We start from the raw sequence: 20,045 nt of genomic DNA on the forward strand, positions 1-20,045 counted from the left end.
GGTAGAGGGTAGTACATAAAATCCTTATAATCTTAATAATAATATCAGCAAATCAGCAGGAAGATGTCAGTGTCAGATTCAGTTGCTGGAGGAGTCTCAGGTCTGAACTAGCTAAAATTATCAGTGTTCATGGAGACTTCTGCCTGAGGCCTGGGGCTACCTTTGAAGGTGTCCCAGAAACTACAACTAATCCAGAATGTGGCAGCTAGACTGGTGGCTGGGAGTGGCCGCTGAGACCATATAACACTGGTCCTGAAAATCTTCATTGGCTCCCAGTATGTTTCCAAGCACAATTCAAAGTGTTGGTGCTGACCTTTAAAGCCTCTGGGACATGAGCCAGCCCCACCACTGCCTGCTCTCTGTCCCCCGGAGCTGGAGCATGAAGCTCCGCCACTGCCTTAGATGTGTCTACTCATGAGTAAACACCACTGAATTCAATAAAGCTTATGACCTCCCAGGTAAGTGTGCAGAGGACTAATTATCTTACCTTTTCCATATCTTCTTATATACAGAGATCTGTGGATGAAAAGAAATGCTGTCAGTGAATGAGCAAGATGTGGGATTGGGTCCAGGGAACAGAACAAGTTAAGGATGATGATGATGATTATTATTCTGTTCCTTATGGCCCATGCTCCATAGCCAACAAGAGACTGGCTCTCAGATATCAGTAGGGCTTCTCTTTTTTAAAGGATCCATAATGCTTATCTACATGTGGAGAAAACCTTCTCTTGATAAAACTTCAAGGGCCGCTTTTCTCCATATGAACCAACCTGGATCCTGCAACCATCATGTGAGGCCTTTCTTCATGTGCTTCTTCCACAAAAGGTCTGGAAGATGGCAACACAAGAACAGACGTTTTCTGCAGTGGCTCCCCATTCTGTGGGCATTCTCCCCAGGGAGGATTGGCTGGAACCACCGTTATATGTATTTAGGCACTGGGCAAAAACATTCCCCTTCACCCAGGCCTTGGGCTGATGAACAGTCTATGTCCTTTTACATGTGTTTGTGGGAGGGATGGCTTATTGGGTGGGGTTTTTTTTGTTTTTTTCTCCTTTTTATTATGTATTTTTGTGTTTTTATATTGTATTTTTATACTGTGAACTGTCCCGAGATCTTCAAATTTAATAAATCCTAATAATGTAAGAAAGTACTTCCTGATGTTTAGTTGGAATCCCCTTTCTTGTAACTGGAATCCACTAGTTCAAAAGCTAGCCTCCAGAGCAGGAGAAATAATAATAATAATAATAATAATAATAATAATAATAATAATAATAATTTATTATTTGTAACCTCGCCCATCTGGCTGGGTTTCCCCAGCCACTCTGGGCGGCTTCAATAAATACCAAAAATTCACTAATATGTCACACATTAAAAACTTCCCTGAACAGGGAAGAAAAGAAGCTAACTCCATCTTCCGTGTGACAGCCCAGCAGACATTTGAAGAGGACTATCCCATCCTCTCTCAATCTCCTCTGCTCCAGGCTAAACACCCCCAATTCCCTCAACTGTTCCTTATCAGGCTTCATATCCAGATTCTATAATACCTGGTGATCTCTAGAGTCCAAGCGGCTAGCATCACCATCACCATACCTTCAAACCAGGGCGGAGAAAATCTTAAGCATTAATTGCCCTTACTATTTTCGGATACATAGGCGATTGCATCTGGATCGAATTGCAAATCTGTGGCCAAAGTTTTAAATTTTTCTTTCACTTCATCTGCCACAGTCTGTTCCCTGCCTTAAGACACAAACAAGGAGTTGGCATTGAGAATCAGCATCATAGTGCAGGAGGAAAGATCATAGAATGGTACAGTTGGGGTCATCTAGTCCCCTGCAATGCAGGAATCTCAGATAAAGGATCCATGACAGATGGCCATCCAACCTCTGCTTAAAAACTTCTAAGGAAGGAGAGTCCACAACCTCCTGAGGGAGTCCATTCCACTGTTGAACAGCTCTCACTGTCAGAAAATACTTCTGGATGTTTAGTCCGAATCTCCTTCCTTGTAAGTTGAATCTATTGGATTGAGTCCTACCCTCCGGAGGAGAAAACAAGCTTGCTCCCTCTTCCATGTGACAGTTCCTTTCGATATTTGAATATGACTATCATATATTCTCTCAGTCTCTTTTCCAAGCAAAAATCCCTCAACCATTCCTCATAAGGCTTGGTTTGCATTCCTTTGATCACCTTGGTTGCCCTCCTCTGCACACATTCCAGCTTGTCAATATCCTCCTTAAATGGTGGCACCCAGAACTGGACACTGTATTCCAGGTGTGGTTTGACCAAGGCAGAATAGAGTGGTACTGTGACTTCTTTGGATCTGGACACAATACATCTGCTGATGCAGCTGAGATTTGCATTAGCGCTTTTTTGGTCTGCATCATGCTGTTAAGTATCTTGACAAATACCTCTTGCCTGACTCCTTACTTCCCTGCCCGCTTTTTAAAGCACAGCTTCAGAAAGAGGAGGTTTGAAATAAAAAACCAGAAGTGTAGGGCAAAGTTCCTTCTCCATTCTGAATTGTCCCATCCTGATGCAACCCTCAGGGCTTGTGAGGCACATTTGCACAGAGCATGCCAACCAGCACTTTAAGCTCCCCTGCCTCGCAGGGTTGGCGCGGGGACGAAAATTTGAATTGCCAGTAGATTATGGCAAATTTGTTGTTGGGGTTTTATCGTGATGCTCCAATTATTCTGACAAATCTAGCTGTGGGGTGGTGGTGGATTACTCTATTGGCAATTAGTGGTGGTGTTTACATATCTCTAGACCCGGCATAGGAAACCTTCGGCCCTCCAGATGTTTTGGCCTACAACTCCCATGATCCCTATCTAACAGGACCTGTGGTCAGGGATGATGGGAACTGTAGTCCAAAACATCTGGAGGGCAGAAGGTTGCCTATGCCTACCTTATACAAACTGGGAGGAAGGGTGAGATTTTCAAAAGCTGACAGGTGCGCCCATTGTAGCCAAGGGCACCCAAACAAGCTCCAGACATACCATAGAGCTGTAGCATGCCCATATGCTCCATTAGGAAGTGGATGATATGGTAAGTCTCATAATCTGTATCCACAATGCGTACTGTAGTTTTCTCATCTGTTGAAAAAAGAGCCGCAAAAGATCCATTAACAGTCATGAGAGTCACACAGATGCAAAATAAAGGATGTGTGTGTTTTGATGGAGATAATGGAGAAATCTATTAAACTTACCTTCAGTATCAAATTCGGCCCGCTTTATAGGGTATAGAACAACTTTTTTACGCCGACAATCTCCATTTCTGGAAAGAAAGGCAGGGTTGTCGAGTTGTTTCCCCACCCAATCAGCACGCCCCTCCTCCCCCAATCACTGCACAAGATTTCAAAGGGGTTCCAGGTGCTCAGCCAGGGCCATGTTTCCTCTGAGAATCAAGTTGTAGTGCCTTTAGGAAATATGGTTTCCTCTGTCCCTGCCAGAGAACAAATTTTCCTGTGACATCATCCCCATCAGCAGGTTGGAGTTGGCCAGTCCTGGAGTTCTGTGGGGCCCATTGCCCAGTTTCAGAAGAAGAGGGAGCAACGGGAAGCTGCCCAATAGACATTCAGAATCTCAGCTGATGTAATTGACTTTCGGGGATCAGGGAAGCAGCTAAGGCTGGACCCCTGGGTGTATGACCTAGCCTCCCTGCTGAAAGAGGCAGGAGTAGGTAGTCAACAGGCCAAGGCTCAGGACCCTTCCCTTTATACTGTGAAGGTAGATAATGATCATAGCAGTGGATGCAGACTTACTTAGGAACATCAATTTTGAGGACCAGTTCTCCATTCTGTTTGGGCTCCATTAAATAGCCATAGACTTCTCTCGTCTGTTTGTCATACTGTACTGTTGCAATAGGAAACCACTTACCAGTGAGCTACAAAGAAGAGGTTTGTTTGTGTGTTATTGAGAAAGACATTTTAATATATATTGTAGACTTTCAGAATGGATTTTTTTTCAAGCCACATCAAGTTTTTTATATTATTATTATTATTATTATTATTATTATTATTATTATTATTGATAAGAAATACATTGCAAAATGAAAAGAAGCAACTCCTAGCAGTGCTTGATTAATAACACAGAATACAACTACTTTAGAAGTACAGTAGCACCTTGGTTCTCAAACTCAATCAGTTCCTGGAGTCCGTTCGCCTCCCGAAACTGTTTGGAAACCAAGGAGCGGCTTCTGATTGGCTGCAGGAGCTTCCTGCAGTCGAGCAGAAGTTGCATCAGATGTTCGGCTTCCGAAAAACGTTCGCAAACTGGAACACTTATTTCCGGGTTTGCAGCGTTCAGGAGCCAAAACGTATGAGTACCAAGGCGTTCGAGAACTAAGGTACAGCTGTATAAAACAATGCTATATACACATACTACACTGAAATGTTTAAATGTTTCTTTATTGGTCCTTGATTCTTCCTGATAAACTTGCCATCCTCTCCTGCCACACCAGTGTAGCACAACACAGCCTTGGAGAACCACTGGGTTAGGGCATGGGAGAGACCAGGATTCAAATTCCTGTTCAGCCATGAAGCTCACAGTCACTGCCTCTCAGCCCAATCTACCTCATAGGCTTGTTGTGGGGATTAAATGAGGAAGGGGAGAACCAGGTACATCACTTTGCACTCCATGGAGAAACAGGTGGGTTATAAAGAGGGCACAGTCAGCTTGCAAAGTCTGTAAGCCGGTGAACAAGGTTGTGCAAGCTCGATTATTGCTAAATTTGTCACCATCCCTAGTTATAAGTGAAGGAGAAAACTGTTGCTCTTTACCTTCTTTAGATCCAAGTCTGGCATCATCGGAATGGGTACAGGAACCTTGTACTTAGGAACTGCTGAGCAGGTGCCAGCAAACACAATAAGAATCAGCACACTGTTCATCCTTGAAAGGCTTTGCAGCAGTTCAGGAATGTCTGCGACTTCTGCAGAGACCTTGGCTCTTCAAGCGATGCCTGGATTTATATCCCTCTGCTTATGTCCCCAAATTTCATCTAATGCAGTACAGCCCTGCCATTAAAAGAGGTCGTGGGGTGTTTGAGAGAGAGAACCAGGTGATTTTCAGAACTAATTGTTATCCGTGGTGAGTACATTTTCTGAAAACCCTGGAACACTCTGCCCTTCGATGCTTGTTCTGAAGGACTCCAAGGCCTGTGGCCTCCCCTGTTAGTTGTGGGTGGTGGTTTATGGTGACCTTCACCACCAATGGAGGCCTGGGCTGTGATCAAAAGGAGCCGAGAGCCAGTTGTAACTAATGTTAGAATAAGGTTTGTACCTGCAGACCACATTCCTCACCAGGAACATCCCTGGGGCAGGTGTTGTGGGAACAAAGGAAATTCAAGTTGCGTTGGCTTCTCCTTTTGGAGATAGCAGGGGTGCATCTGCTCCACACCCCCAGGACTAATCTTTTGTTGTTATAATCATGTCTTGTTACGGGCATAAGACCCATCCAAGTTAAAATACAGTACAGTGGTACCTTGGTTCTCAAACGCCTTGGTACCCAAACAACTTGGAACCCAAACACTGCAAACCCGGAAGTAAGTGTCCCAGTTTGCAAACTTTCTTCGGAAGGCAAACGTGCTCCATTTTGAGTGTCATGCTTCTGTTTTGAGTGCCACACTTCCGTTTTGAGTGTTATGCTGAGGTCTGTCTGTCTTTGTTATTTATTTTGTGTTTTTGTTTTTGCGACTCTTTTTTTGTTTTTGTGACTGTGTGGAACCCAGTTCAGCTACTGATTGTTCAGTTACTTTCTATGGGAAAGTGCACCTTGGTTTTGGAACACTTTGCTTTTGGAATTGACTTAGGGAACGGATTAAGTTTGAGAACCAAGGTACCATTGTATGGAGTAAAAATGACAACACCTGAAACGATAGTGTTTTTCTAATTTTACTATTACAGTCAAGCCAGTTGATCTCTTACATGCAAGGCAATTAGGAAACAGCTGGATTCCTGCTCAATGGTCCTCACAGTGCACCCTGAGTCATGTGGGGAAGGGGAGCGATGTGGAATTTAGATTAGACACATTACCAGTGAGACCATCAATCTGGTAAGAGCCAGTTAAGGAGGAACCTAACGACTCTCCAGTTGGTAGAGCATGAGACTCTTAATCTCAAATTAGCAAAAATATATAAATTTAAATCAAATACATGTTGGAAATGTCAAGTGAAAGAAGGTTCTTTTTATCATATGTGTTGGTCTTGTAGTAAGGTTAAAGCTTATTGGGAAATGATATATAATGAATTGGAAAAGATGTTTAAAATAACGTTTGTAAAAAACGACAACAACCCAGAAGCTTTCCTTTTGGGAATTACAGGGACAGAACTACCTAAATTGTATAGAAATGTATTTCTGTATGCTATTACAGCAGCAAGAATGTTACTTGCCCAAACGTGGAAAGAAGCAGAAGTCCCAGTAAAGGAAGAATGGATACAAAAACTCATGGAATATGCACAAATGGCAAAACTTACAGAGAACATAACAAATCAAGATAACAGACTTTTTATAAAAGAATGGAAATTGTTTATTGAATATTTCCAGATAAATTATAAACAGATAAAAATATTAGCGGGATTAATGTAATAACCTGCAATTTTATAAGAGTATGGATATGCAGAAGACAGAAAAAATGAATTTAAGGAACCGCAGTAAGAGGGGGAAGGAAGTCAAATTTTGAAATGTTAAATTGATTGTAAAACTAATGAAATGTATAAATTTGAAAATATAAATAAAAAACTAAAAAAAGAGGAGACATAATAATAATAATAATAATAATAATAATAATAATAATAATTTATTATTTATACCCCGCCCATCTGGCTGGGCCTCCCCAGCCACTCTGGGCGGCTTCCATAAAAACCAAAAATACAGTAAAATATCACACGTTAAAAACTTCCCTGAACAGGGCTGCCTTAAGATGTCTTCTGAATGTCAGGTAGTTGTTTATCTCTTTGACATCTGCTGGAAGGGCGTTCCACAGGGCGGGCGCCACTACCGAGAAGGCCCTCTGCCTGGTTCCCTGTAGCTTTGCTTCTCGCAATGAGGGAACCGCCAGAAGGCCCTCGGCGCTGGACCTCAGCGTCCGGGCAGAATGATGGGGGTGGAGACGCTCCTTCAGGTATACTGGACCGAGGCCGTTTAGGGCTTTAAAGGTCAGCACCAACACTTTGAATTGTGCTCGGAAACGTACTGGGAGCCAATGTAGGTCTTTCAAGACCGGTGTTATATGGTCTCGGCGGCCGCCCCCAGTCACCAGTCTAGCTGCTGCATTCTGGATTAGTTGTAGTTTCCGAGTCACCTTCAAAGGTAGCCCCACGTAGAGCGCATTGCAGTAGTCCAAGCGGGAGATAACCAGAGCATGCACCACTCTGGCGAGACAGTCCGCAGGCAGATAGGGTCTCAGCCTACGTACCAGATGGAGCTGGTAAACAGCTGCCCTGGACACAGATTTGACCTGTGCCTCCATGGACAGCTGTGAGTCCAAAATGACTCCCAGGCTGCGCACCTGGTCCTTCAGGGGCACAGTTACCCCATTCAGGACCAGGGAATCCTCCACACCTGCCCGCCTCCTGTCCCCCAAAAACAGTACTTCTGTCTTGTCAGGATTCAACCTCAATCTGTTAGCCGCCATCCATCCTCCAACCGCCTCCAGACACTCACACAGGACCTTCACCGCCCTCACTGGTTCTGATTTAAAAGAGAGGTAGAGCTGGGTATCATCCGCATACTGATGAACACCCAGCCCAAACCTCCTGATGATCTCTCCCAGCGGCTGCATGTAAATGTTGAAAAGCATGGGGGAGAGGACAGAACCCTGAGGCACCCCACAAGTGAGAGCCCAGGGGTCTGAACACTCATCCCCCACCACCACTTTCTGAACACGGCCCAGGAGGAAGGAGCGGAACCACTGTATGACAGTGCCCCCAGCTCCCAGCCCCTCAAGACGGTCCAGAAGGATGTTATGGTCGATGGTATCAAACGCCGCTGAGAGATCCAGCAGAACTAGGAAACAGCTCTCACCTTTGTCCCTAGCCCGCCGGAGATCATCAACCAGTGCGACCAAGGCAGTTTCAGTCCCATGATGAGGCCTGAATCCCGACTGGAAGGGATCCAAATGGTCCGCTTCTTCCAGGCGTGCCTGGAGTTGTTCGGCAACCGCTCGCTCAATCACCTTGCCCAAAAATGGAAGATTTGAGACTGGGCGATAGTTGGCCATCGTGGCCGCATCTAAAGATGGTTTTTTAAGAAACGGTTTAATAACCGCCTCTTTCAGCGGGTCTGGGAAGGCTCCCTCATGGAGGGAAGCATTCACCACACCACGAAGCCCATCGCCCAGTCCTTCCCGGCTAGCTTTTATAAGCCAGGATGGGCAAGGATCCAGGAGACAGGTGGTTGGTTTCACTCGTCCAAGCAGCCTGTCCACATCCTCGGAGGTAACAGATTGGAATTGATCCCACTCAACTTGACTAGACAGAACTCTAGCACTCTCCCACCCCGGCCCTGCTCCCACGGTGGAGTCTACTTCTTCCCGAATCTGAGCGATTTTATCTGCAAAAAACTTTGCAAAATCATTGCAGGAGAACATGTGGCCCGTACTGGGCCCCGATGTTGCAGGTGGCTCCGCTAAATTGTGAACCACCTGAAAAAGTCTCCTGCTGCTGTTTTCTGCAGATGCAATAGAGGCGGCGAAGAAATTCTTCTTCGCCGTCGCTATCGCCACTTGGTAGGCTCGACGTTGAGCTCTAACCTGTGTCCGGTCAGATTCGGAATGAGTTATCCGCCACCGGCGCTCTAGCCGTCTCAACGATTGTTTCATTGCCCTCAGATCCGTGGAAAACCACGGGGCTGTCCGGGCTCCATGCAATCGGAGAGGGCGCTTCGGAGCCAAACAGTCAATAGCCCTGGTTAACTCCACATTCCAGCGGGCCACCAGGGAATCAGCTGAAAGGCCATCAACATGGGATAAAGCATCCCCTACCACTCTCTGGAAACCATTTGGATCCATTAAGTGGCGGGGGCGGACCATCCGAATTGGTCCCACCTCCCTGCAGAGGGGATGGGTCGCAGAGAAGTCCAGTTGCACCAGGAAGTGATCTGACCATGGCACTTCTTTCGTTTCGCTTTTACTTAGTGTCAGATCACCAACATCCATAGAGGTAAACACCAGGTCCAAGGCATGTCCGCAGCTATGGGTTGGGCCAGACTTATTCAGGGACAGCCCCATGGAGGCCATGCTTTCCACGAAGTCCCGAGCGGCCCCTTGTAAGGTCGTGTCGGCATGGATGTTAAAATCCCCTAGGACGACCAAGCTAGGTGTCTCCAGGAGAACATCCGCCACGACCTGAAGCAGCTCGGGCAGGGAATCCTTGGTGCAGCGGGGAGGTCGGTACACCAAAAGGAATCCTGTACTGCCCCTATTGCCCAACTTCCAGAACATGCACTCGGAAAACTGGGTCTTCCCAATAGGACGCCTGGTGCAAACTAATGACTTCCTAAAAATCACTGCAACCCCCCCTCCCCGCCCACATGACCTGGGTTGCTGTGCGTAAGAGAAACCTGGTGGACAAGCAGCGGCAAGGACAGGCCCATCTGCTTCATCCAACCAAGTCTCTGTTACACATGCCAGGTCAAGTCCTCCATCCATGATCAAGTCATGGATGGCAGTGGTCTTATGAATCATTGACCTGGCATTGCACAGCAGCACCTTCAGGTCATGTGGGTATCCCTTGCTGATTCTAGTATCCATCCGGTCAGGACCAGACCCGGAGGCAGGAATAGTCCTCAGACAACGACTAAACCTCAGACAACGACTAAACGACTAAATCTCAGGGTTATGGGTTTGAGCCCCATTTTGGGCAAGTTTCCTGCACTGCAGGGGGTTGGACTAGATGACCCTTGCGGTCCCTTCCAACTCTAAAACTCTGTGATTTTATGACTGTATGCTAAAATGAAGAACAGCCCCCTTTTAGCTACAAGGAGGATTCTAGTATGCACAGTGAAAAATGGGTAGTGAAAGTCTTTCCAAGGACCATGGTTGGATGAGAGACGTCAAGGTGCTGGACAGCAGGTGGCTGGGTAAACCATGAACAGCTAGGATGATGTATATTTGGCCATATAGGTATGCAACCCTGGAGGTTTGGCAGGGCAGAGGCCCATTCCTCTGGGCGGTCTTGTCTGAATTGCTCCCCTATCTCAGTCACCACTCCTGGCCAACTTTTGTTATTGCTGCTGATCTGTGCACCAGTCAGGGTCAGTCTTCTTCTTCAAGCAGGTCTGACAGACCATTTTTGTTTGTTTTCTGAGAGCAGTTGTTCCAGGCTTTTCAACAAGAACAACAAAAATGGTTCCCAGAGCGGCTTGCATACTATCAGTTAAGATAAGGCAGCCCTGGCCCCTGCAGGCTTACAATCTAAAAAAAAGAATGTGATGCACAAGAGGAAAGGTGCAGGGGCAGAAAAGGAGGGTAGTAATACTTTGGCACCCATTTGGAGGCCTTCTGGCTGGTTCCCTGTAAATTCACTTCTCGCAGTTAGGGAACCAGCAGAAGACCCTCAGAAGAGGACCTCAGTCTGAACAATGGAGGTGGAGACGCTCCTTCAGGTACACTGGGCCAAGGCATTTAGGGTATTTAGGGCAACACGGAAGCGTCCTGGGAACCAATGAAGATCCTTTATGACTGGTTTTATATAGTCTTGGGGGCCACTCCCGGTCACCAGTGGCCCCCAAGACTATACCACGTCTGGTGAAACAGTGTGCAGGCAGGTAGGGTCTCAGCCAGCATACCAGGTGGAGCTGGTAGACAGTTGCCCTGGACACAGAATTGACCTGCACTTCCATGGACAGCTGTGAGTCCAAAATTACTCCCAGGCTGTAAACCTGGTCCTTCAGGGGCACAGTTTCCCCATTCAGGACCAGGGAGTCCCCCACACCCCCACACCCCTGTCCCCCCAAAACAGTACTTCTGTCTTATCTTGTCAGGATTCAACCTCAATATGGCTTGGGGTAGGCTTGGGAGTCATGGGTGGGCAGCACACTGAATGTCACCTCCCTCAGTGATGACACCTGGGGCGGTCCACCCCCACCGCCCTCCTTCCTTCACCCCTGCCTGAGCTGACACAGCTGGTTTCAGAGGCGGTGTTGAGGGCTGCTGGTTTTGAGGAACTTCAATATCCATGGCTCAGAATTTCATAGAATCATAGAGTTGGAAGAGACCACAAGGGCCATCGAGTCCAACCCCCTGCCAAGCAGGAAACACCATCAGAGCACTCCTGACATATGGTTGTCAAGCCTCTGCTTAAAGACCTCCAAAGAAGGAGACTCCACCACACTCCTTGGCAGCATATTCCACTGTCGAACAGCTCTTACTGTCAGGAAGTTCTTCCTAATGTTTAGGTGGAATCTTCTTTCTTGTAGTTTGGATCCATTGCTCCGTGTCCGCTTCTCTGGAGCAGCAGAAAACAACCTTTCTCCCTCCTCTATGTGACATCCTTTTATATATTTGAACATGGTTATCATATCACCCCTTAACCTCCTCTTCTCCAGGCTAAACATGCCCAGCTCCCTTAGCCGTTCCTCATAAGGCATCGTTTCCAGGCCTTTGACCATTTTGGTTGCCCTCCTCTGGACACGTTCCAGTTTGTCAGTGTCCTTCTTGAACTGTGGTGCCCAGAACTGGACACAGTACTCCAGGTGAGGTCTGACCAGAGCAGAATACAGTGGCACTATTACTTCCCTTGATCTAGATGCTATACTCCTATTGATGCAGCCCAGAATTGCATTGGCTTTTTTAGCTGCCGCGTCACACTGTTGGCTCATGTCAAGTTTGTGGTCAACCAAGACTCCTAGATCCTTTTCACATGTACTGCTCTCAAGCCAGGTGTCACCCATCTTGTATTTGTGCCTCTCATTTTTTTTGCCCAAGTGCAATACTTTACATTTCTCCCTGTTAAAATTCATCTTGTTTGTTTTGGCCCAGTTCTCTAATCTGTCAAGGTCTTTTTGAAGTGTGATCCTGTCCTCTGGGGTGTTAGCCACCCCTCCCAGTTTGGTGTCATCTGCAAATTTGATCAGGATGCCCTTGAGTCCATCATCCAAGTCGTTGATAAAGATGTTGAATAAGACCGGGCCCAAGACAGAACCCTGTGGCACCCCACTAGTCACTCTTCTCCAGGATGAAGAGGAACCATTGATGAGCACCCTTTGGGTTCGGTCAGTCAGCCAGTTACAAATCCACTGAGTGGTAGCATAGTCAACACCGCATTTTACCAGCTTCTTTACAAGAATATCATGGGGCACCTTGTCAAATGCCTTGCTGAAATCAAGGTAGGCTACATCCACTGCGTTCCCTTCATCTACCAGGCTTGTAATTCTGTCAAAAAACGAGACTTCTTAAGATAGTTCAGAAATTTCAGCTGGTGCAGAATTTGGTGACTTGAATTCTCACTGGGGCAAGATGGTTGAGCATATTGTACCAATCCTGGCCTGACTGCGCTGGCTGCCAATTATTTTCTGAGGCAGACGTGTGGCTCATCCTTACATGCTGAAGGCTGAGAAGAACCTGACTTCGGTTTGCCTCCCTTCTCGTCATCTGAATTCATCAAAAATACAGTGGTACCTCTGGATGCAAACAGGATCCGTTCCGGAGCCCCGTTCGCATCTTGAAGAGAACTCAACCCACGTCTATGTGTGCGCAGGTTGCAATTCGCCACTTCTGCGCATGACGTCATTTTGAGCGTCTGCGCATGTGCGAGTGGCAAAACCCAGAAGTAACACGTTCCGTTACTTCCAGGTAGCCACGGACCACAACCCAAAACTCTCAACCTGAAGCAATTTTAACCCAAGGTATGACTATACTTTCAGAGATTTGGGAATGGGCCGGGGCGGAGGAAGGGGGCGGTGGGGGCGGGACACCCCGGGTGTCACTACTGGGGGGTGACAAAATGGGAGGCGGCACTCATTGTGGGGCCTGCAGCGTGCCCGAGCCGCGTGTCTCTCTTGGGAGTGATGGATTGGCTTGACTGCCCGCAGGTTCCTCACTGCCCCAAAGAGTCTGCCATCTGCCTCTCCCTCAGCTGTTGGATCGCTGAGTTGGAAGAGGCAGGCAGGGTTCTCGGAGGCCCAGCGGAGCGTCCTGCCCTGGCTGGCCCCGCCCTGCCCTGTGGGTGACTGGCCCCACCACTGGGCGCAGGGCATGTACGCCAGGTGCCTGATTGGCTTGCTCCGCTGCTGGGATTGGGAAGTCCTTCACTGTGCAGAACTGGTTATGCTACTGTCCACCTCTTTCGCCCTGTGATGCCTGCGAGGCTTTGCTTTACACCAATGAGCGCATCATCTTACGTCAGAGATAATAAAACCGGGATGTCACGACTCAGCTGCAGGTCTTTGGTCCTGGGGTTGGTGTGTATGATGCGATATGGCACCACATGGTGCAATCAGGAGTATGAAATGCAACGTTGCCAAATGAAATCATGTACACAATGTGGACTGGGACATTTATACATGACCATCTTTGTATCTCCTCAACAGGAGCCAGTCAACAAATTTTATTATCATTATCATTATCATTATCAGCACCTTGAAATTAGAAAAAGAGAGAGGCTGTTTTCATTTCAGAGGCATTTTGTGAATTGTGAAATTTAGGAAGTTCCACTACTTTCTAACTAAGTTTTACTGCCTATGCAATTTTCTGAAGTCCATGAACCTGGCCTTTGAAGAGTTTATAAGTAAACTATGTTTTATTTTCCAAGCTTGTGGTCTCCTGGGGGACGAAGGAAACTTTAGAAAGGTTTCCCCCCCCCCCAATAGGGACATTTTGGAATTCACTTTAGAGAGCATATTTTAAAGGTCCAACAACCTATATTTCCATGCTTTACTTTGCTGCGTATTTTGTGATCTCAACTGGAGTTCTCTCACCAAAGAGTACTTGCCCCAAGCCTGGATCTCGGAATCCAGGAATTTTCCTTTTTATATAGTGCTATGAATTTGGGGTGTACACATAATAGTTTTTTTTCCCTCTTAGGCCAACAGAAGAGAAAACAGTACCACTTACTGGCATGTGATTAAATACCATTTATGAATATATATCTGATCCAAATGATTCAAGTTTTCTTTCCAAATGGAATGGTTCACAATGGTGGTTGGTATTTGCAATGCAGGAGGCAGATTCCAGGACGATTCCTCCATCCCCATCCTCATGCAGACATCTTTCCCATGTTATTTTTGGCTTTCTGCATGGAATTGCAAAAGACAAGAGATCCCGTTATCACAGCAAGAGGGGGGGACCTTGGCCCATGGAGAAAACCTACAAAAGGTTGCAGCTGTATTCCTCTGGACCCTGCTCCTGGTCATTTAACAAAAGCCTGATTTGCCAATGTTTTCAAATGATAATGTTCCTACTCTCCAGGCCATAGCTGATAACTGCCCTGGGACCTCTGGGTAGAGGGTAGTACATAAAATCCTTATAATCTTAATAATAATATCAGCAAATCAGCAGGAAGATGTCAATGTCAGATTCAGTTGCTGGAGGAGTCTCAGGTCCGAACTAGCTAAAATTATCAGTGTTCATGGAGACTTCTGCCTGAGGCCTGGGGCTACCTTTGAAGGTGTCCCAGAAACTACAACTAATCCAGAATGTGGCAGCTAGACTGGTGCCTGGGAGTGGCCACTGAGACCATATAACACTGGTCCCGAAAATCTTCATTGGCTCCCAGTATGTTTCCAAGCACAATTCAAAGTGTTGGTGCTGACCTTTAAAGCCCCTGGGACACGAGCCAGCCCCACCGCTGTCTGCTCTCTGTCCCCCGGAGCTGGAGCATGAAGCTCCGCCACTGCCTTAGATGTGTCTACTCATGAGTAAACACCACTGAATTCAATAAAGCTTATGACCTCCCAGGTAAGTGTGCAGAGGACTAATTATCTTACCTTTTCCATATCTTCTTATATACAGAGATCTGTGGATGAAAAGAAATGCTGTCAGTGAATGAGCAAGATGTGGGATTGGGTCCAGGGAACAGAACAAGTTAAGGATGATGATGATGATTATTATTATTCTGTTCCTTATGGCCCATGCTCCATAGCCAACAATAGACTGGCTCTCAGATATCAGTAGGGTTTCTCTTTTTTAAAGGATCCATAATGCTTATCTACATGTGGAGAAAACCTTCTCTTGATAAAACTTCAAGGGCCGCTTTTCTCCATATGAACCAACCTGGATCCTGCAATCATCATGTGAGGCCTTTCTTCATGTGCTTCTTCCACAAAAGGTCTGGAAGGTGGCAACACAAGAACAGACTTTTTCTGCAGTGGCTCCCCATTCTGTGGGCATTCTCCCCAGGGAGGATTGGCTGGAACCACCGTTATATGTATTTAGGCACTGGGCAAAAACATTCCCCTTCACCCAGGCCTTGGGCTGATGAACAGTCTATGTCCTTTTACATGTGTTTGTGGGAGGGATGGCTTATGGGTGGTTTTGTTTGTTTGTTATTTTTCTCCTTTTTATTATGTATTTTTGTGTTTTTATATTGTATTTTTATACTGTGAACTGTCCCGAGATCTTCAAATTTAATAAATCCTAATAATGTAAGAAAGTACTTCCTGATGTTTAGTTGGAATCCCCTTTCTTGTAACTGGAATCCACTAGTTCAAAAGCTAGCCTCCAGAGCAGGAGAAATAATAATAATAATAATAATAATAATAATAATAATAATAATAATAATTTATTATTTGTAACCTCGCCCATCTGGCTGGGTTTCCCCAGCCACTCTGGGCGGCTTCAATAAATACCAAAAATTCACTAATATGTCACACATTAAAAACTTCCCTGAACAGGGAAGAAAAGAAGCTAACTCCATCTTCCGTGTGACAGCCCAGCAGACATTTGAAGAGGACTATCCCATCCTCTCTCAATCTCCTCTGCTCCAGGCTAAACACCCCCAATTCCCTCAACTGTTCCTTATCAGGCTTCATATCCAGATTCTATAATACCTGGTGATCTCTAGAGTCCAAGCGGCTAGCATCACCATCACCATACCTTCAAACCAGGGCGGAGAAAATCTTAAGCATTAATTGCCCTTACTATTTTCGGATACATAGGCGATTGCATCTGGATCGAATTGCAAATCTGTGGCCAAAGTTTTAAATTTTTCTTTCACTTCATCTGCCACAGTCTGTTCCCTGCCTTAAGACACAAACAAGGAGTTGGCATTGAGAATCAGCATCATAGTGCCGGAGGAAAGATCATAGAATGGTACAGTTGGGGTCATCTAGTCCCCTGCAATGCAGGAATCTCAGATAAAGGATCCATGACAGATGGCCACCCAACCTCTGCTTAAAAACTTCTAAGGAAGGAGAGTCCACAACCTCCTGAGGGAGTCTGTTCCACTGCCGAACAGCTCTCACTGTCAGAAAATACTTCCGGATGTTTATTCTGAATCTCCTTCCTTGTAACTTGAATCCATTGGATTGAGTCCTACCCTCCGGAGGAGAAAACAAGCTTGCTCCCTCTTCCATGTGACAGTTCCTTTCGATATTTGAATATGACTATCATATATTCTCTCAGTCTCTTTTCCAAGCAAAAATCCCTCAACCATTCCTCATAAGGCTTGGTTTGCATTCCTTTGATCACCTTGGTTGCCCTCCTCTGCACACATTCCAGCTTGTCAATATCCTCCTTAAATGGTGGCACCCAGAACTGGACACTGTATTCCAGGTGTGGTTTGACCAAGGCAGAATAGAGTGGTCCTGTGACTTCTTTGGATCTGGACACAATACATCTGCTGATGCAGCTGAGATTTGCATTAGCGCTTTTTTGGTGCTGCATCATGCTGTTAAGTATCTTGACAAATACCTCTTGCCTGACTCCTTACTTCCCTGCCCGCTTTTTAAAGCACAGCTTCAGAAAGAGGAGGTTTGAAATAAAAAACCAGAAGTGTAGGGCAAAGTTCCTTCTCCATTCTGAATTGTCCCATCCTGATGCAACCCTCAGGGCTTGTGAGGCACATTTGCACAGAGCATGCCAACCAGCACTTTAAGCTCCCCTGCCTCGCAGGGTTGGCGCGGGGACGAAAATTTGAATTGCCAGTAGATTATGGCAAATTTGTTGTTGGGGTTTTATCGTGATGCTCCAATTATTCTGACAAATCTAGCTGTGGGGTGGTGGTGGATTACTCTATTGGCAATTAGTGGTGGTGTTTACATATCTCTAGACCCGGCATAGGAAACCTTCGGCCCTCCAGATGTTTTGGCCTACAACTCCCATGATCCCTATCTAACAGGACCTGTGGTCAGGGATGATGGGAACTGTAGTCCAAAACATCTGGAGGGCAGAAGGTTGCCTATGCCTACCTTATACAAACTGGGAGGAAGGGTGAGATTTTCAAAAGCTGACAGGTGCGCCCATTGTAGCCAAGGGCACCCAAACAAGCTCCAGACATACCATAGAGCTGTAGCATGCCCATATGCTCCATTAGGAAGTGGATGATATGGTAAGTCTCATAATCTGTATCCACAATGCGTACTGTAGTTTTCTCATCTGTTGAAAAAAGAGCCGCAAAAGATCCATTAACAGTCATGAGAGTCACACAGATGCAAAATAAAGGATGTGTGTGTTTTGATGGAGATAATGGAGAAATCTATTAAACTTACCTTCAGTATCAAATTCGGCCCGCTTTATAGGGTATAGAACAACTTTTTTACGCCGACAATCTCCATTTCTGGAAAGAAAGGCAGGGTTGTCGAGTTGTTTCCCCACCCAATCAGCACGCCCCTCCTCCCCCAATCACTGCACAAGATTTCAAAGGGGTTCCAGGTGCTCAGCCAGGGCCATGTTTCCTCTGAGAATCAAGTTGTAGTGCCTTTAGGAAATATGGTTTCCTCTGTCCCTGCCAGAGAACAAATTTTCCTGTGACATCATCCCCATCAGCAGGTTGGAGTTGGCCAGTCCTGGAGTTCTGTGGGGCCCATTGCCCAGTTTCAGAAGAAGAGGGAGCAACGGGAAGCTGCCCAATAGACATTCAGAATCTCAGCTGATGTAATTGACTTTCGGGGATCAGGGAAGCAGCTAAGGCTGGACCCCTGGGTGTATGACCTAGCCTCCCTGCTGAAAGAGGCAGGAGTAGGTAGTCAACAGGCCAAGGCTCAGGACCCTTCCCTTTATACTGTGAAGGTAGATAATGATCATAGCAGTGGATGCAGACTTACTTAGGAACATCAATTTTGAGGACCAGTTCTCCATTCTGTTTGGGCTCCATTAAATAGCCATAGACTTCTCTCGTCTGTTTGTCATACTGTACTGTTGCAATAGGAAACCACTTACCAGTGAGCTACAAAGAAGAGGTTTGTTTGTGTGTTATTGAGAAAGACATTTTAATATATATTGTAGACTTTCAGAATGGATTTTTTTTCAAGCCACATCAAGTTTTTTATATTATTATTATTATTATTATTATTATTATTATTATTATTGATAAGAAATACATTGCAAAATGAAAAGAAGCAACTCCTAGCAGTGCTTGATTAATAACACAGAATACAACTACTTTAGAAGTACAGTAGCACCTTGGTTCTCAAACTCAATCAGTTCCTGGAGTCCGTTCGCCTCCCGAAACTGTTTGGAAACCAAGGAGCGGCTTCTGATTGGCTGCAGGAGCTTCCTGCAGTCGAGCAGAAGTTGCATCAGATGTTCGGCTTCCGAAAAACGTTCGCAAACTGGAACACTTATTTCCGGGTTTGCAGCGTTCAGGAGCCAAAACGTATGAGTACCAAGGCGTTCGAGAACTAAGGTACAGCTGTATAAAACAATGCTATATACACATACTACACTGAAATGTTTAAATGTTTCTTTATTGGTCCTTGATTCTTCCTGATAAACTTGCCATCCTCTCCTGCCACACCAGTGTAGCACAACACAGCCTTGGAGAACCACTGGGTTAGGGCATGGGAGAGACCAGGATTCAAATTCCTGTTCAGCCATGAAGCTCACAGTCACTGCCTCTCAGCCCAATCTACCTCATAGGCTTGTTGTGGGGATTAAATGAGGAAGGGGAGAACCAGGTACATCACTTTGCACTCCATGGAGAAACAGGTGGGTTATAAAGAGGGCACAGTCAGCTTGCAAAGTCTGTAAGCCGGTGAACAAGGTTGTGCAAGCTCGATTATTGCTAAATTTGTCACCATCCCTAGTTATAAGTGAAGGAGAAAACTGTTGCTCTTTACCTTCTTTAGATCCAAGTCTGGCATCATCGGAATGGGTACAGGAACCTTGTACTTAGGAACTGCTGAGCAGGTGCCAGCAAACACAATAAGAATCAGCACACTGTTCATCCTTGAAAGGCTTTGCAGCAGTTCAGGAATGTCTGCGACTTCTGCAGAGACCTTGGCTCTTCAAGCGATGCCTGGATTTATATCCCTCTGCTTATGTCCCCAAATTTCATCTAATGCAGTACAGCCCTGCCATTAAAAGAGGTCGTGGGGTGTTTGAGAGAGAGAACCAGGTGATTTTCAGAACTAATTGTTATCCGTGGTGAGTACATTTTCTGAAAACCCTGGAACACTCTGCCCTTCGATGCTTGTTCTGAAGGACTCCAAGGCCTGTGGCCTCCCCTGTTAGTTGTGGGTGGTGGTTTATGGTGAACTTCACCACCAATGGAGGCCTGGGCTGTGATCAAAAGGAGCCGAGAGCCAGTTGTAACTAATGTTAGAATAAGGTTTGCATCTCCAGACCACATTCCTCACCAGGAACATCCCTGGGGCAGGTGTTGTGGGAACAAAGGAAATTCAAGTTGCGTTGGCTTCTCCTTTTGGAGATAGCAGGGGTGCATCTGCTCCACACCCCCAGGACTAATCTTTTGTTGTTATAATCATGTCTTGTTACGGGCATAAGACCCATCCAAGTTAAAATACAGTACAGTGGTACCTTGGTTCTCAAACGCCTTGGTACCCAAACAACTTGGAACCCAAACACTGCAAACCCGGAAGTAAGTGTCCCAGTTTGCAAACTTTCTTCGGAAGGCAAACGTGCTCCATTTTGAGTGTCATGCTTCTGTTTTGAGTGCCA

General features: G+C 46.0%; 2 protein-coding genes across 2 annotated transcripts; both read right to left on the bottom strand.

Moving 5' to 3' along the window:
• Window positions 1–484: 484 nt before the first annotated feature.
• LOC128405295 (major urinary protein-like) lies at window positions 485–4,999 on the bottom strand. The gene is made up of 6 exons (XM_053371796.1): window positions 4,775–4,999; window positions 3,758–3,879; window positions 3,203–3,270; window positions 2,994–3,089; window positions 1,636–1,737; window positions 485–516 (listed from the first exon to the last, which is right to left on the bottom strand). The coding sequence occupies exons 1-6, from the start codon at window positions 4,880–4,882 to the stop codon at window positions 503–505; spliced, it is 510 nt and encodes a 169-aa protein (XP_053227771.1). The 5' UTR covers window positions 4,883–4,999; the 3' UTR covers window positions 485–502.
• Window positions 5,000–14,069: 9,070 nt separating this feature from the next.
• LOC128405178 (major urinary protein-like) lies at window positions 14,070–19,422 on the bottom strand. The gene is made up of 7 exons (XM_053371512.1): window positions 19,205–19,422; window positions 18,191–18,312; window positions 17,636–17,703; window positions 17,427–17,522; window positions 16,068–16,169; window positions 14,915–14,943; window positions 14,070–14,220 (listed from the first exon to the last, which is right to left on the bottom strand). Exons 1-6 carry the CDS (start codon window positions 19,310–19,312, stop codon window positions 14,930–14,932), a joined length of 510 nt encoding a protein of 169 aa, XP_053227487.1. The 5' UTR covers window positions 19,313–19,422; the 3' UTR covers window positions 14,070–14,220; window positions 14,915–14,929.
• Between the last annotated feature and the right edge of the window lie 623 nt (window positions 19,423–20,045).

This window comes from Podarcis raffonei, chromosome 17 (assembly GCF_027172205.1).
Source record: "Podarcis raffonei isolate rPodRaf1 chromosome 17, rPodRaf1.pri, whole genome shotgun sequence".
NCBI classification, from domain to species: domain Eukaryota; kingdom Metazoa; phylum Chordata; class Lepidosauria; order Squamata; family Lacertidae; genus Podarcis; species Podarcis raffonei.